This window comes from Leptopilina boulardi, unplaced genomic scaffold, assembly GCF_019393585.1.
Source record: "Leptopilina boulardi isolate dan_hultmark-lab unplaced genomic scaffold, ZJU_Lbou_2.1 LbouV2_216, whole genome shotgun sequence".
NCBI classification, from domain to species: Eukaryota; Metazoa; Arthropoda; class Insecta; order Hymenoptera; family Figitidae; genus Leptopilina; species Leptopilina boulardi.
In genome coordinates, this window is record NW_026137770.1 from 3,387,010 (window position 1) to 3,403,025 (window position 16,016).

A 16,016-nucleotide genomic window follows, 5' to 3' on the forward strand; every position below is an offset into this window, starting at 1 on the left:
AGTTCATAACTATTACAAAGCTAAAAAAAATTTATTTGATTCAAATAATCGGTTACTCGACTATTATCAAATAAATATTTACTTGAACCAAATAATTATTATTTGATTCAATTAAATGGTATTTGTTTCAAATACAGAAATTATTGGTTCAAATACAGTTTATTTAATTCAGGGTAAGTCCACGTCAGAAATATCAGAATCTACAAGTGGTTCTTCGATTTTAATGATACTTGGTAAAATGATAGCTTTTTATAAGAGCAATGTGTAAGTAAAAGGAATTTTTAAAATATCTAAAATTGTAGGAGTTATATCACTTTTAATTTTGATACTGCATTTTTTTCTTTTCTTTATATCTCGGTCAATTTTCAACCGATTTTGATGAATCAAAAACGATTTTTTTCAGAAAATTACGTATTTTCAGAAAATTTTAAAATAAAAATAAAATTTTTTTATTTAAATAGAAAAAAGTAAAAAACAAAATTTCTTTTAGATTTTTTATCAATTTCGACCTCTTTTTTTTAATTTTTAATTTTTTAATAATATTCCTTTTTATTTTATCTTTAATTTAAAAAAAAATTCATCCTGGAGACTTTTTTAGATCTCGTGATATCGTTCTTTAAATATCCACATCTCAAGAAAACTAGGATCCAGATTTGTGTTTCTACTTTCATTTGTTTTATAATATTATTGTTACAAACTAGAAACATTCGCGTAATAATGTTTTTATTTTTAAATTACTTGACTAAAACAAGTGAAAATTCAAGCAAATCAATATTTTATTAATAGATTTGAAGCAAAGTTTTTATTTTTTGTAATATTTATAATTTAAAATAAATTGTGATGAAACTTTAACAATGCAACCTGAAATTGTAGCTGAAGTTTTTAGCGCTTTCTTTTAGAGGATTCTAAAACAAATAGTTATTTATAACCATAAAAAATTTCAACAAACAAATGAAAATAATGATAGAAGCAAGTCCTGCGGTTTTCCAATTGATGAAAACTTATAATACTTAAAGGACGATATCACGAGATCTAAAAAAGTCTCCAGGATGATTTTTTTTTAAATTAAAGATAAAATAAAAGGAATATTATTAAAAAATTAAAAATTAAAAAAAAGAGGTCGAAATTGAAAAAAAATCTAAAAGAAATTTTGTTTTTTACTTTTTTCTATTTAAATAACAAAATTTTATTTTTATTTTAAAATTTTCTGAAAATACGTAATTTTCTGAAAAAAATCGTTTTTGATTCATCAAAATCGGTTGAAAATTGACCGAGATATAAAGGAAAGAAAAAAATGCAGTATCAAAATTAAAAGTGATATAACTCCTACAATTTTAGATATTTTAAAAATTCCTTTTACTTACACATTGCTCTTATATAAAGCTATAATTTTACCAAGTATCATTAAAATCGAAGAAACACTTGCAGATTCTGATATTTCTGACGTGGACTTACCCTTTAATAAATCAAAAATTATTTGCTCCAAGTAAATATTTATTTGCTATAATAGTCAAATAACCGATTATTCGAATCAAGTAAATTTTTTTTCAGATTACAAATTTTTTTAAATTTTTTTACTTAGGTACACTTTTCTCGGAGCTAGAAAACACTAATTAAAGTACATAATTAAATTTTTGCCCCTAAAATTTCAGCCAGAGAGACCGCTGGACCGAGAAACCGGGTGGGGAGGTTTAGTGAATGTTTAGTGAAGTTCTACTTATGTGGGGGAGGGGGGGTTCGAGCCATGGTTACGTAGTTATTTATTTTGTTTTTTTTATAAGCGCGGGTTATTCCAAGTTCGAATCGATCGATAATCGAATCTTTAAAATTAACTGTTATAAATCAGTAGATTTTGCGGCCGCCGCCATATATTTATATTACTGATTCAATCAGTAATTGATATTTTACTAATTGAATCAGTAAATTTCTACTAATTATCAGTTGCTCAATTCTCGCTATGGCAATTAGTAGATTTCTACTGCTAATCAGTGAAATATGACTGATTCAGGTTTAAAGAGTAAGATAAAACGTTTATAAAGAAATTTTTATTTTATTTTAAAGTTTAATGAATATTAAAGATTGTTTATTTATGCAAAAATAAAAAAATTAATATTTATGTTTGGACTGATTTTTCTTTACTGACACCCGTTGATACTGCAATGAACATGCATTTAGATAAATAAGTTAGGAAAACTACGTTCTACCAGGGGTTGGGGGGGGGGGGGTTATAGAAAAAGTATACATTGGCCTACATAGGGGGGTCAAAAAGTGACAAAAGTAGGGCTACGTGGTTTATGAACGACCCCTAAGACATTTGGTAAAGGTTACATATTAATAGATAAAATATTTCATTGTTGTATTCATTGTATAATTATAATTTTTTTATTTGAAATTTAAATTAGTATTTAATTTTATAAATATTAAAAACAAAAAAATCATTTATAACATACCTATTCGTGGACAAAATAATTTGATTTTAAAAGCATTAAAGAAATTAAAAATAATTCAATGCTTTTATCTGGAAAAAATGAAACATAATAAAAAATTTATTTTCGTAAAGATGGAAGTTTATATGAATAGAATTATCTTGATAATTTCACGATATATTTGTGAATAATGTATAAAATTATAATGAATTTGATGTAGTGTTGAAAATGATATTATCATCTTTTTACGTATTATGACTATTTGCAGCAATATATAGATTTAAATAAGTAATGAAACCTTAGCTGCACAATATTACAAAAGCGACTTTGTCACATGCATTAGATAAAATTATATTCATTTTCTCAAGTATCTACCTTGTCATTATACTTTTAAAATTGTATAAGATAGGGTGAATAACTATGGAATAATAAATATAGTTTTATTTCATATATGCGTGTAAGGAGAGCTATCTATAGCCTATAGCTTACTGAAAATTTGTATCGTCTATAACAGATCTGTAATCATTATAAAACTTCAGTTTTTAGATGTTAAACGTATACTCTGCAAAAATTATTTTATATAAAATATTTTGCTAACTGTTGTAATTTAATTACACAAATTTAAAAAAAAAATATTTAAAAGAAAGAAGAAAATGTATGATAATTTATTTTTGGTTTTTAAATATATATGTTTTAACAGTATAATATATGAAAAAATAGGAAATAATTTATTTGACGAGTGAAGTAACTTCGAAAGTTCTTTTAAAAATGTATAAAGCCGAATTTTCAATAAAACTTCTTACAATTGTTGGTGCTCATAGACCAATAAGTTGGTCATCGTTCATTGCAAAGAGTCTGTATAATTTTTTTACCGTCTTTGTGATTATTTTTTCATACTCGACTTCTATATCAATGTGCATGTATCTTATTCTTCACTCATTAAATAACATGTATGATGTAGCAGAATCGTTATTTTGGTCTCTTGCAGCTTTTGTTTCTTGTTTCAAAATGGTAATCTTCCTATTTCGACGAGAAGATATCATAAAATTGATAAATATTTTAAGTGAAGATATCTTTCAAATTCGTGACAATAAAGAGAAAATTATTCAAGATAAATGTGATGTTACAGCTAGGTTTGTATTATAATGGAGATTTTTATTATTTAAATTATTTTCATTGAATTGAATTATCTACACTTTTATGAATTTTTAAGAAATAACTGATTTTTAATGGCGCACTTATACCTTTTTGGCTGTCTGCCTGCCTGCAGGTTACTATGGCAACGCACGAGTGTGAGTGAGACAGAAAATTTGAATATTCAAATTTTTAAATTTTCTGTCGCACTCACTCTCATGCGTTGCCATGGTAACCTGCAGGCAGTCATAAAGATGTGAGAGCGCCTTTATACCACCGAATTATTTATAATATTAAAAATATACGAAATAGACACACTGAAAAAAATGTTGCCGAGAAATTCAACTACCATTGGATAGTTGACTAGAAAGTAGTAAAATAACTACTTTTTAGTTAATCTAATCTAATCTAATCTAATATAGTTAATGTAACTATTTTTAAGAAGTTAATAAGTAATAGTTGATTTTACGTAAATATGTAGTTAAAGTACAACTACAGGTCGGTAGTAAAATTAACTTTCTTAAGGTAGTAAAAACAAGTGGAATTGTAGTCAACTCAAAATTTGAAGAGTAGTAAATCCAACTACTGTTCACCAGTTATATGAAATGTAGTAAAAGGAATTATTTTCTTTGATTAATATAACTGCTTTTTGAGTAGTAAATTTTTTATTAATTTCTATGATTTTATAGGCTTCAATAAAATTTCTTGTTGTAGAATTAACAAGTCGTTTGTAATTAAAACTACTACTTTAAGTAGTAGATTTTACTACTCAAAGTGGTACAATAGGCTTTAAGAACATTTTTGTTGTAGAATTAACAAATCCTTTGTGATTAAAACTACTACTTTAAGTAGTAATTTTTTACTATTTTAATTAATTCAATAAGCTTGAAAAACGTTTTTGATGTAAAATTTACAAATCGTTTCCAATTAAAACTACTACTTTCAGTAGTAGCTTTTACTACTTAAAGTGGTTCAATAGGCTTTAAGAACATTTATATCGTAGAATTAAAAAATCCTTTGCAACTAAAACTATCACTTTAAGTAGTAGATTTTACTGCATTATGCAATTAAACAACTTATAATATAATTAAAAGATGAAAAATTTAAAGTCAAAACTTAAAAAGGATAGTTATAGCAACTAATAAAAGTAGTAAAAATGACTACTTTAAATAGTTAAATTACCAATTGGACAAGCAGAAAGAAGCCTTCAAGTAGTTTGCAGACTGTCGTTAGGGTCGAGGGTTCAATTCCCGTCGGTTAGAAATTTTCTCTGTTAGGTACATAATCGTTAGGGCATAAAATAAGCGTCAGTATAGGAGAGAGGATGAAAAAGTCAATTCTACTGATAATAAACAATTATAAATAAAAAATAATTTTATTTTCCTATTTTAAGTAGTAAAATCTACTATACTTAAAGTAGTAGTTTTAATTGCAAAAGATTTATTAATTCTACAAAAAAATGTTCTTAAAGCCTCTTGAACCACTTTCAGTAGTATACTTTACTACTTAAAGTAGTAGTTTCAATTGTAAAATATTTATTAAATGTACCAAAAAATGTTCTTAAAGCCTATTGAACCACTTTAAGTAGTAAAATCTACTACTTACATCTTGAGTTGTTTTAACATTTTTAAATTGAGTTAATACAATCACAAAATGTCATTCTACCAATTACATTTTTAATTGGTTTAACTATTTTTATATAGTTAATAGAACCGTTTAAATTCAGTTGAGGACCTATTGTACTATTCAGAGTAGTTAAAAAGTAGTAAAACCTACTAGTTTTTTTTCAGTACATCATTAAAGGATATCTTCCTATTCAGCAATAATATTTCAAAAATATTTTCGAAATATTTCAATGAAAGATTTCCTTCAAGGAAATATTGCCATGCAATTTTTTGAAATATTACACATTAAGACTCCTGTGATATTTAGGAAATATTTCACAGAAAGTTAAAATTTTTTAAAAATATGAAATCCATCAGTATTTTCTAACATGTTCAACACTTTAGGATCCTAGAAAATTAAAAACTACTGCGCAGCTGTACAGGTCATAAAAACTAAAACCGACCAGTGTGCATCATTTAAATTGAAAATTTAAAAAATATTCCAATGAAATATTTCAGGAAATTTGCATGGCAATATTTTCCTCAAAAGCGAACATTTTTCTGTTTGCAACAATATTTCAAGGACTTTTCATTGAAATAATTAAAAAATATTTAGTAAATATTATGAGTGTTGGGTTAGTTTTATTATACATAACAAATAAAATAATTAATGTTAATTTATTTCAGAAAGAACACAAACTATTTTTTCGCAATAACCTTTGCCACAGCGTTAACGATGATATTTGGAGGATTGATAAAGGGAAACGATATTAGTTTGCCATTGAAAGCATCATTTCCGTACAACTATAATCAGAAAGCAGCATTTTGTTTGACATATGTTGGTCAATCTGTATTTATTTGTTTTTCTGGTTTTATTACTGTTGCATCTGAAACCTTTATAATGACGATGTTGATCCAAATTTGTTCTCAGCTTGATATAATATATCATCGTCTTCAAAGTTTGTCATATTTGTATAGAAACAATATGAGATACATCATGTTTAATGAAACAGAAGAGGCCAACATTATTAAAAGCTGTATTGTGCATCACAATTACGTCTACATGTGCGATATATATATATTACATTCATATCCCCACAGACAAAGATATTTCTGCAATTTTACAAAATACACGGAAAGAAATCTTGTAAGGATATTTATTATTTTGACATTCATATTTAGTATATTAAGTTACAATTGCGGAAAAAAATATCAGAGAAAAGTCAGGGAATTTTTTTCTTTAAGCCTTGCTGGACATCCTGTTTTTAAAATAATTTTTAATACTGCAATATGAATTAAAAATAATTTTAATTAATATTTAATAATAAAATACTTCATTTGTTTGCTCATAATTTTTATATATAATTTTTATTTCTGCAATATAGACTAGAAAAAGTTTCGATAAATAATTGCTTTTAATTATTCTATATTTCTTTTTCTAAATATAATTATAGAATATTTGTTATAAGTTTGCTTCTATAATTAAATTAAATGATTTTATGATAAAAATTGTTCTTTGAAAGGTAATAAAATATTTTATTATTTCTTAATAAATAATTATTTTTATTTTTAAATATTTAACAATGTAATGTTAAGCTTCTCACAAGTGCAGAAAAATCTGTCTATTTGGTATATAAAGAAGTTCACAGTTTCTCATTTCAGCGTGAATTATGTATCTATGAGTGACTATTCACCGCAGTGAGAAGAGAAACATTCTCATGCGAAAGTAAGAAACTTTTCTCATCGATGAGTGAGTAAAATCAAGGTTGCCAACTTAGAAGACGTTGAATAGTTTCTTAAGAAAAAATGCAATACCTACCTTACCAACACGTCTTCTAGGTTGGCAACCTTGATTTTACTCACTCATCGATGAGAAAAGTTTCTCACTTTCTTCTTCTTCTTCAAAAAAAATTGTATATGGTGTGGCTTCGATAATATCAGGCCAATTCGATGAAACTGTAGTTCTTAGACGTGGTGAATGCACACAAAGTCCTGAATCAAAATAACAAAGTGGTAAAAACCATTCTAATGTAAATTGAAAACTTGTAACTTGAAGCAAAATATAAGAAGAGAGGTTGTATCGAGTCCGAAGTAGTCTTAGAAAATAGGTTAAAGCTCAGCACACGAGTGTAACGTTGTTTATGTATGTTGATTACATCAGAGTGGTGTGAGAATAGGTGACTGTATCGTGCGAAGCAAAGCGTGAGTATAATAGCTGTGTCCTACGGAAGCGCCTACGAGTCACCAGCGAACTATCTTGTTCGCGTCACATTTTTAGCTGTGAAACCGAGGAACGCGTTCGATGGTTTCGCTGTTTCCTTGTTTTTGAGTGACGATAAAACACACTATACGGTTCGATAGTTCGATGGTTCTCTGGTTTTACTTAGTTCTATCGTTATCGAAGTCTAAATTTTGTATTAAAAAAATAAATTTAAATTTAAAAACCGAAATATAATAATATATTTAAATTATATATTTGAGATATATCAGATATCTTATAATGTGTGCCTAAAAAATTATTTTATTTAAAAATAATAGTACAAAATATTAATAGTATAGTACAAATATAAAATGCAAACAAATCAACTTACTTCAAAATAATATTTTGTACTATTATTTTTAAATAAAATAATTTTTTAGGCACACATTATAAGATATCTGATATATCTCAAATATATAATTTAAATATATTATTATATTTCGGTTTTTAAATTTAAATTTATTTTTTTAATACAAAATTTAGACTTCGATAACGATAGAACTAAGTAAAACCAGAGAACCATCGAACTATCGAATCGTACAGTGTGTTTTATCGTCACTCAAAAACAAGGAAACAGCGAAACCATCGAACGCGTTCCTCGGTTTCACAGCTAAAAATGTGACGCGAACAAGATAGTTCGCTGGTGACTTGTAGGCGCTTCCGTAGTGTCCAGTCCAAAGCAGGTTGAGTGAGCAGGCAGTGACGAAGCAACCGTGTTGAAGCACGCATGCGTGGTGCAGTATTTGTATGTGCTTGCAGCAAGGTTGTGGAGAAACAAGGTATGTGTAAAGCTCAATGGATGCGTGGAAAGGAAAGTTGGAAGCATAGATGGAAGCCCCCCTCCCAACCGAACCAAAGTGAATTATAATAAGCAGTACAAGCAGTGCATTTTCAATACTTATAGACGTATCAATAGCAACTCAATGAACAAGATCGATGTAACCGCTCACCGATGTGCTTCCATGGCGCCATCTCGCGAGGGCACAACTGAGCCGTCCCGTGGTGAAGCCGCAGGGATGGGAAGCCGAGTGTGTGGGAAGCATAAAGTGTAGATCGGGTCCGAGCTAGAGGTCTGAGACAGGTGTAAAATAAATATATCGCCTTGATGACTAAATAAAACCCTTAAATTAACTAAAAACTAAACTTTTGGAACAATAACAAATGTAACTTAACCTAGGATCCTACGTGCTAAAACTTAAAAAACTAATAGAAATAAAGTAAACAAATTTAATGACTACGGAGGTAGGTGAGATTAAAATAGTACACCGCGCCCAATAAGAAAATCTCCTAATTCCGAGACAGTATCTAGGTCTGCGTCTGGATGGAATATAAGAGCAGTAAGTTTTGCTTCTAGGTTGGAGATATCATTGAACATTTTCCTGACAAAGTTAATGAAGTTCGGGCGGCCAGGATTAAGTAATATGCAGTGGTTGAGCAGATGAGGAATAGAACCTATGCTCTCCCCACAAGAACAATGGAGGGAGATATTCCAGTTCATTCGCAGAAAGTGTGCACCGACGCATATGTGGCCCGACCTGAGACGGGATACCAGATTGATATAATTCCTGGGCAGATCAAAGCTCCGAAACCAAGGTCTATCCACCTTATGGTTCACATCTTCTTCTACTACTTCTTCTTAAATGACTTTAGGCGATGCCAACTGTCAGAACAAACAATGGTTCACATATTCAAAGTATATCTGAGAGCATCTTCGGGGATCGAAAAATGGCCATTGAATGTTAAAATTACCTTGATGGTCCTTTTCAATGAGTTTCTTAATCTTCTCCATACTAGGATGAGAGAGATAGCCCGTAAAAGGGGCATTACTAATATTGAGAGAAGCAGCCATTTTAGCAAGACGGTCGGCTTCAGAGTTACCCTCCAGGTCCAGGTGGGCAGGGACCCATAAGAAATTAATCAGTTGACCTTTCTTAGTGATATTGATAATGATGTTAACGATATCATGAATAATGGGGTCAAGGGAGAAGTTTGTGACCCTATCCTTCAAGGCAGAGAGGGAACCAAGAGAATCCGTACAGATAATAGATTTATTTATATTGTAATCCCTGACATATTTGCAAGCCTGAAATATGGCGAAAAGTTCCACAGAAGTAGACGAAAAGCAGCCCCTAACTTTAGTGCCATGCCTGAAATTAAGGCCTGGAACGAAAAAACTGGCACCAGCTTCGTCATTAGACAATTTGTACGACCCGTCTGTAAAAATAGATGTAAAGTTCGGATATTGCGCCTGGAGAAAATCGTTTAAAGAAGTCTGATGTGACTTTGATTTCCTGATATTAAACCCCTCCTTGAGATCAATAAGAGGAGATAACTCAAACATCAGGTCAGACCAAACTTGGTTGTAGTAGCCAGGCCGCCTCGGTTTTTTGGGTGTATCAAAAATATCAAGTAGGTCTGAGGTGGACGAGCAAAGGTAGGGATAAGGCGTACTTAGGAAAGTTTCGTTGATTTTTACTTTTTAGATCCAAATGTGCAAGCCTTTTTGCCGTAGGGTTATCACTCCAGGAGCAAATTCTAACCGCATTTCTGTGCAAGGCAAGATGCCTTCTAAGATGGAGAGGAGGTTCATTAGCCTTTAACAATACTATAGGAATCGGGGTGGAACGCATAAAACCCAAAGCCGATCTTAATGCCTTGTATTGCGCTTTATCCAGTTTTGCTAACGTGCTTTTGGAAGCTCCGGCGAAAAGAATAGAACCCCACTCCAAATGAGCCCTAACCAGCCATTATAAATCAATAATAAGGTTTCCTGGTTTGCGCCCTTGGAAACTCCTCCCAGCACTTTTAAAACATTGATAGCTTTAAAAGCTTTCGCAGCAATGTATTCAACGTGCTGTTTCCAAGAAAGCTTGGAGTCCAGAAGGATACCCAGATACATGATAGTCTCGACAATGGGGATCTCCTGACCCTCTAGTTCCAGGCGAAGTTGCTGATCAACAAGAGACCTTTTATCGAAGAGGCAGAGCTAACTCTTCGAAGGGGAAAAGTTAAGACCAGCCTCAAGCAACCACGGAGAGAGGGAGCGCACTGCTTGAGCCAAGAGATTTAGGGCGTCCGTGGCGGAAGTATATCGGCAGTACAGTAATATATCATCGGCGTATTGTAGAATCCGCACCCCTGGTGGAAGACGTGAGCAGATGTCTCTCAAAGCTAAATTAAATAACAACGAAGTTTCTTATCCTTGTCAGAGTACCGCAGCATGCAAGATGGTCAAGAATCTTAGAAGGAAGGAGGGCATTGAAAACCCCCTTAAGATCGAGAGCAAGGGCAGCCGTACCCTGGCACAAAGTAAACCCTTTGAGAACATCTACCACAAGAACCGAGACACAATCGGTAACTGACCTGTTCTTCCTAAAACCAAACTGGTGAGGGGGAATCAGGCGGTAAAATTTAACATAGTGATCCAGCCTTTTTTGAATTAAGCGTTCCATTAGCTTGCCAACTGAAGATGTAAGAGAGATTGGTCTGTACTCCTTGCCCCCAGGTTTGGGGATAAATTTAACTAAAGATTCCGTCCAGGAGTCAGGGAAGATTGACAAGCGAAAGCACGCATTAAGGATATCCCTCAACTCTTCAAGGTTTGAGAGGGGAAGTTTACGAAAAATAATATTCGGAATTTGATCCTTTCCAGGCGCAGAGTCCTTTTTACATAGGTTGATGGCCCAATTCAATTCATCGCGTGAAAAAGGGAGGTTGTACGGGTCCTCATCTCGCAACACCGGCATCATCTGAAAATCGATTGGGGAAACCTCCTCCCTAACAATTTCTCTCTTCAAATCCGCGAAAGCCGCTGCGTCAGGGTCGTTAGATGCATTCATGGTGGGGGGCAGCTTGCCCTGGAAGGCTCTGACCAAACCCCAAACTCTTTTAGAGCCCATCTGAGGGGATATAGAGCTGCAAAGAAGCTTAAATGATTCCAGTCTGAGGTTCTTTAGGATAGAGCCCGACCTCTCTACAACCCTCAAATATTCCTCGTAATTGGACGTACTGGGATCAGAGATGTAGTTTCTCCTGGCCAAAGTTCTATCCGCCAAAGCTCCATCACACTCCGGCGACCACCAGGTAGGTTTGATCGGAGAGCGGCTTCTGGAGGCACTTGGTAGATAGGCCCCAGCCTGTTTTAAATTACGAATAATGGATTCGATGAAGGAGTCGTAACGCTTTCTGATATTAGAATTTCTAAAGGGCGGAAGAGAATCAATAAAGTGATCCGAGAGGATGGAGAAGTAGGACCAGCCACCTTGTCCAGTCTAAGCCTATGTGAGCTATTGCAGGCAGACTGAGTATCCAGATCAATGGTGAGAGAGACAAGAAAATGATCACTGCCGAAATGGTCGGGAAGAGTTTCCGAGAACGAAAAGCCCGCCAGGACAGGGGATAAGAGGATAAGATCAAGAACACTTTCTGCTCCGATCGCCGGGGATCTATAGGTGGGAATATCCTCATTCATAACTATTAAATTTCTTGTTTCAATAAGGTTCATGAGAGATTTTCCTCTTGGGTTGAGACGATATGGAGGGAAAACGGCAAGTGGGCATTAAAATGTCCCAAAAGAACCAGGTTACCATCTGCTGGGATAGGAGAAATAAGTTCAATCCAATGCTCCGCAGAGACTTTCGCTGAGGGAGATATGTAGGCAGAGATAAATAAAAGAGGACCTCTACTAGTATATATTCTAATACCCACAGCCTCCATCACGTCAGACCATGAGCCCTGGAGATCCAGCATTTTCACGAGAATATCCCTCTTAACCAAGATCATCGTGCCACCCCCCCCGATACCGTGACGGAGTGGAAGATCGCAACTAAAGGATATAAATCCCTTAACATCCCATCTTTAGGTCAAACAGAAGAGTCTCTATATTAATTCGTTTATTCAGAACGCTGCGAGCGTACCAGGTGCCACACCTCAAAGAACGATGAGAATTAGGATGGGGCATCCTGAGATATTGTACAGAAGTGAAGTAAAATAAGACAAACTATAAGAGTTAGGTGTGGGACTAGTAGCACGCGAACGGAGGTATGGATTATAAGGAAAGTTTAAACACGATCAAATTCTAGGTGAGAGGGCAACAAAACATCTGAAACTTGAGTCGAATTACGTGAAATTTGCTTCTTTCGAGCAGGAGTGTTATTGGCCTTGGGAACTTCACCGACGTTCTCTGTAGCATCCTTTATGTTACTCCAGGACGTTAAAGGCTTATTAACATCATCCTTCTGATAATCTTCCTCAATTGAATCATCCAGGGAGTGCATCGTCGTATCGCTGTCCAGATCTGACCGAATCGTGCTATTTTTGATGAGGGAGGGGTCACTAGGTGAAAGAATAATGTCCTGATTGTGAGCAGAATCACTGGGATTAAGTACGGAATCTATAGGTTGAACAAATGAGAAATGGGGATCTATTGGTTGATTGATAATATAAGATGTTGAAGGTGTGTGAGATGTTGAAGCAGAAGGAATCGATGAAACTGTAGCTGGAATTATAGCTTGTTTAACAATAGGAGAATGAACCGAATTCTTAATAAAACCACCCCTATCCCTGAGCAAGGATCTAGCGTCCACATCAGAGATGTTTTTAAGTACATAAGCTTCATCACCTCGAACTCATTTCTGTAGACTGTACAAGTGCTAGAAGAAGCCTTATGATTGCCCTTGCAGTTCACACAGAAGTCCGACGAAGCCGGTTTCGTACAACCCTCTGATTGATGTGGATCACCACAATGTTCGCAAGTGGATGAAGATGCTTTACATTGTGAGGAAACATGGCCAAATCTTTGGCAGTTATAGCATCGTTTTGGGATGGGAATTGAGGGAGTAACAAACGTGCGGGAGCTCCAAGAATATATAAAGCGCGGAACAGTGGTCGATCTAAAGACCAGATCAATTATATCAAGCAGGCTGTTATCAGCCCTGGAGCGTCTTCTTTTTGCGGATACAATGATGTTAAGAGTTTCTGCATCTAAATTCACGATGATATCCGTTACCGAAAGTTGTATACTCGCCCTGATGAAACCTTTTTTGTATGCCACAGGATCTGGGATAAAAGTTTTATATCCAGAAGACATGAGAAGGTGTGAAGACAGAATCGCATTAGCGTCCGACAGATTGACGCAGAATATCTTTATTTGGTTTCTCCCGGTAACGTGAATACGTCTTTCGCCTCTAGTAACCTCTGCTATTAATTTACCTATCGCTAGAGGCTCATATTTACCGAGATTTTGGTTAGGGTTCGTGGATTCCATCAAAACAAGGTAAGGGCCCTTAGAATCTTCACTGTACTGGGTAAACATATGAGTGACATCTGCAGCCCAGTACAGTTCAGGGTTATTGAGATCCTCATCCGGACGTTTAGCATTCCGTTTACTAGGCCTATTGCCAGAATCAAATCTATGTGATACTCGCTCTACGAGTTGAATAGGAAAGGGGATATCATTCCTACTTCTTTTCCTGATATCTGCACCAATAGGATTGCTCGGTGAAATGTGATTAGGAGAGAGGGACAAATTGCGTTTGTTTGAGTTGTCAATTTCATTAATGTCACTCTCCGAACGAGCGAGCCCAATTTTCGAGTGATGTGACAAAGATGTAAGTGTCGAAGTCAGAGACTGAGACGCAGAAGCCGAGTTCAATGATTCGGACGATCCCGGTCTAGAAGAGTTGCGTCCGTCCAGTAAAGGTCTGAATTTATCCAGAACTAGTTGAGCGTTGGCGCGGGATTACTTGGGGAAGACATGTAAAAAGGAAGCACAAGTTAAGATAAAGACAAAATAAAAGGGAAAAAGAAGTTGCAAGTGCGAAATTATCGCAAATCCACGTGCTAGCCAGTCCCAAAAAATTGGGAATCAGAAGAAAAACATTTAACAAAAAATGTAGACCATGGAAAAAGATTATAGTTCTCTAAAGTTTCAATCAGTTATTGCCCATTTCCTTATCTATATAGCCATTTATACAAAAGTTTACAATATGTATAAAAGTCCCAGAACTGTGATAGGCCCCAAACTCGCATCCGCCTCAACTTGAGACAATAATGAGCTTATGGAACATTTCATTCATAAATTTAATTTAATTAAATAAACAATCAAACAATTAGTTCAACTTTAGTAGGATCCGAGAGAAACAAGCCAATCAGTAAACAGAATACATCTCACTGCGTACTTTCATTGAGTGTAAGAATTGAATAAAAATACAAGAGAGTGAGGGATGGACCCAGTATCGAACATTCAACCGAAAAATCAGACTCATAAAAAGTGTAGTGCTTAGCAGTTACACTAAGTCGAGACTGGGACCATTCAAACTCTTACAATTTAAATTAGAAAATTATTTTATTCAATTGAATTATTTATTTCAGATGAAAATAATGTAGCACAAAATATCAATATTAATACAAGTTTAGCTTAAAAATTATATAAAACCGAGAAAACAAAAATTTAATATATTTGTTGTTTTCCTTATTCTTCTTTCTTTCTTTAATTTATATTTTTATTTATAACCAAAAACCTGTACTGCCGTATAATCCCATAGAAGAAAAAAAAGTAAATAAACGAAAAATAAAAGAAGCCCATCAACCTTAAAAAAAAGAAAAAATTTTTAAAGATTGTAAAAGTGTAAGTTTAAATTTAATTAAATAAGTGTTACTTAAGACCCTCAAAAATTCAAAAAGAAAAAAGGTAGAGTTATACGGAAACAGGAGAAAGCAGCAAGACAAACATACCGTACGCCTAGATGTCCGTGAAAGCAGGTGAATATGACGTCAGGTCGTTGATGACAGACGATGTGCTGGAACCACTTCGCTTAACCCATGTGTTTGAATGGCCGTGAAGTTAGTTAAAAGTAGCACTTGAAACACAATGACCTTTCGATAAGCCGGGACCACTTCCGTTAAATTTAAAAATCCATTTTGGGTTCAATGAGTAAAAGATAGGAAGTAGAGACCACCCTTATGAAATATTTATTTAGAGTGCCAAATACAAGACCCGGATTTAATGTATAAGACTGCATAGAAGCAGAGATAAGTTACACTAGATGCGCAGACTCGAAACTCACACACCGGTTGTCGAAGACATAACCTTAGCCGGCCACGTGCGCGCAATAAGAGTATAATAGTTAAAAGTACTGCTATGTGACACACACAAATTTAAATATAGATTGTTAGTAGAAGCTTGATGCTCGGAAACAAAAAAAAACTAGGGTAGGCGAATAAAAATAATATCGCCATTCACTTTATCTGAGAAACACCACTGTCCCCTCCGAAGACCAACAACGGAGTCCGTTTCTCACTTTCGCATGACAATGTTTCTCTTCTCATTGCGGTGTATCTATATGTGTTGTGTTATTCTGCGTTTATGTATGCGTATTGTAGTTAGGATGTGTTAGGAATAATTTTAAGCCAATCAAAGCGTACCAGTTATGTGTGTTTATTAAGAAAGACCCCCACTACCCTCGAATAGAAAAGGAGAGAAAACCTGAGAAAAGAGCCATTGGTGGTTCCGACGTTCTTCTTTTTTCACGGCACCTGCTTTTTCGTATAGTTTTAGCTAATTACAAAATGTTGGTTCTTGTTTTTCGTATA

At 33.8% G+C, this 16,016-nt stretch overlaps 1 protein-coding gene across 1 annotated transcript; it reads left to right on the forward strand.

The window, feature by feature from the left end:
- The first annotated feature begins 3,176 nt into the window (after positions 1-3,176).
- LOC127279519 (uncharacterized) lies at positions 3,177-8,292 on the forward strand. Its single transcript, XM_051301917.1, has 3 exons — positions 3,177-3,559; positions 5,852-6,229; positions 8,184-8,292. The coding sequence occupies exons 1-3, from the start codon at positions 3,195-3,197 to the stop codon at positions 8,290-8,292; spliced, it is 852 nt and encodes a 283-aa protein (XP_051157874.1). The 5' UTR covers positions 3,177-3,194.
- The last annotated feature ends 7,724 nt before the right edge of the window (positions 8,293-16,016 follow it).

Bases quoted from the DNA above. Each gene is read 5' to 3' on its own strand.
- LOC127279519 (XM_051301917.1), top strand. From the start codon at position 3,195: ATGTATAAAGCCGAATTTTCAATAAAACTTCTTACAATTGTTGGTGCT. The intron at 3,560-5,851 runs GTTTGTATTATA...AATTTATTTCAG, and splicing joins AAATGTGATGTTACAGCTAG to AAAGAACACAAACTATTTTT. The intron at 6,230-8,183 runs GTGCGATATATA...ATGTGCTTGCAG, and splicing joins CATCACAATTACGTCTACAT to CAAGGTTGTGGAGAAACAAG.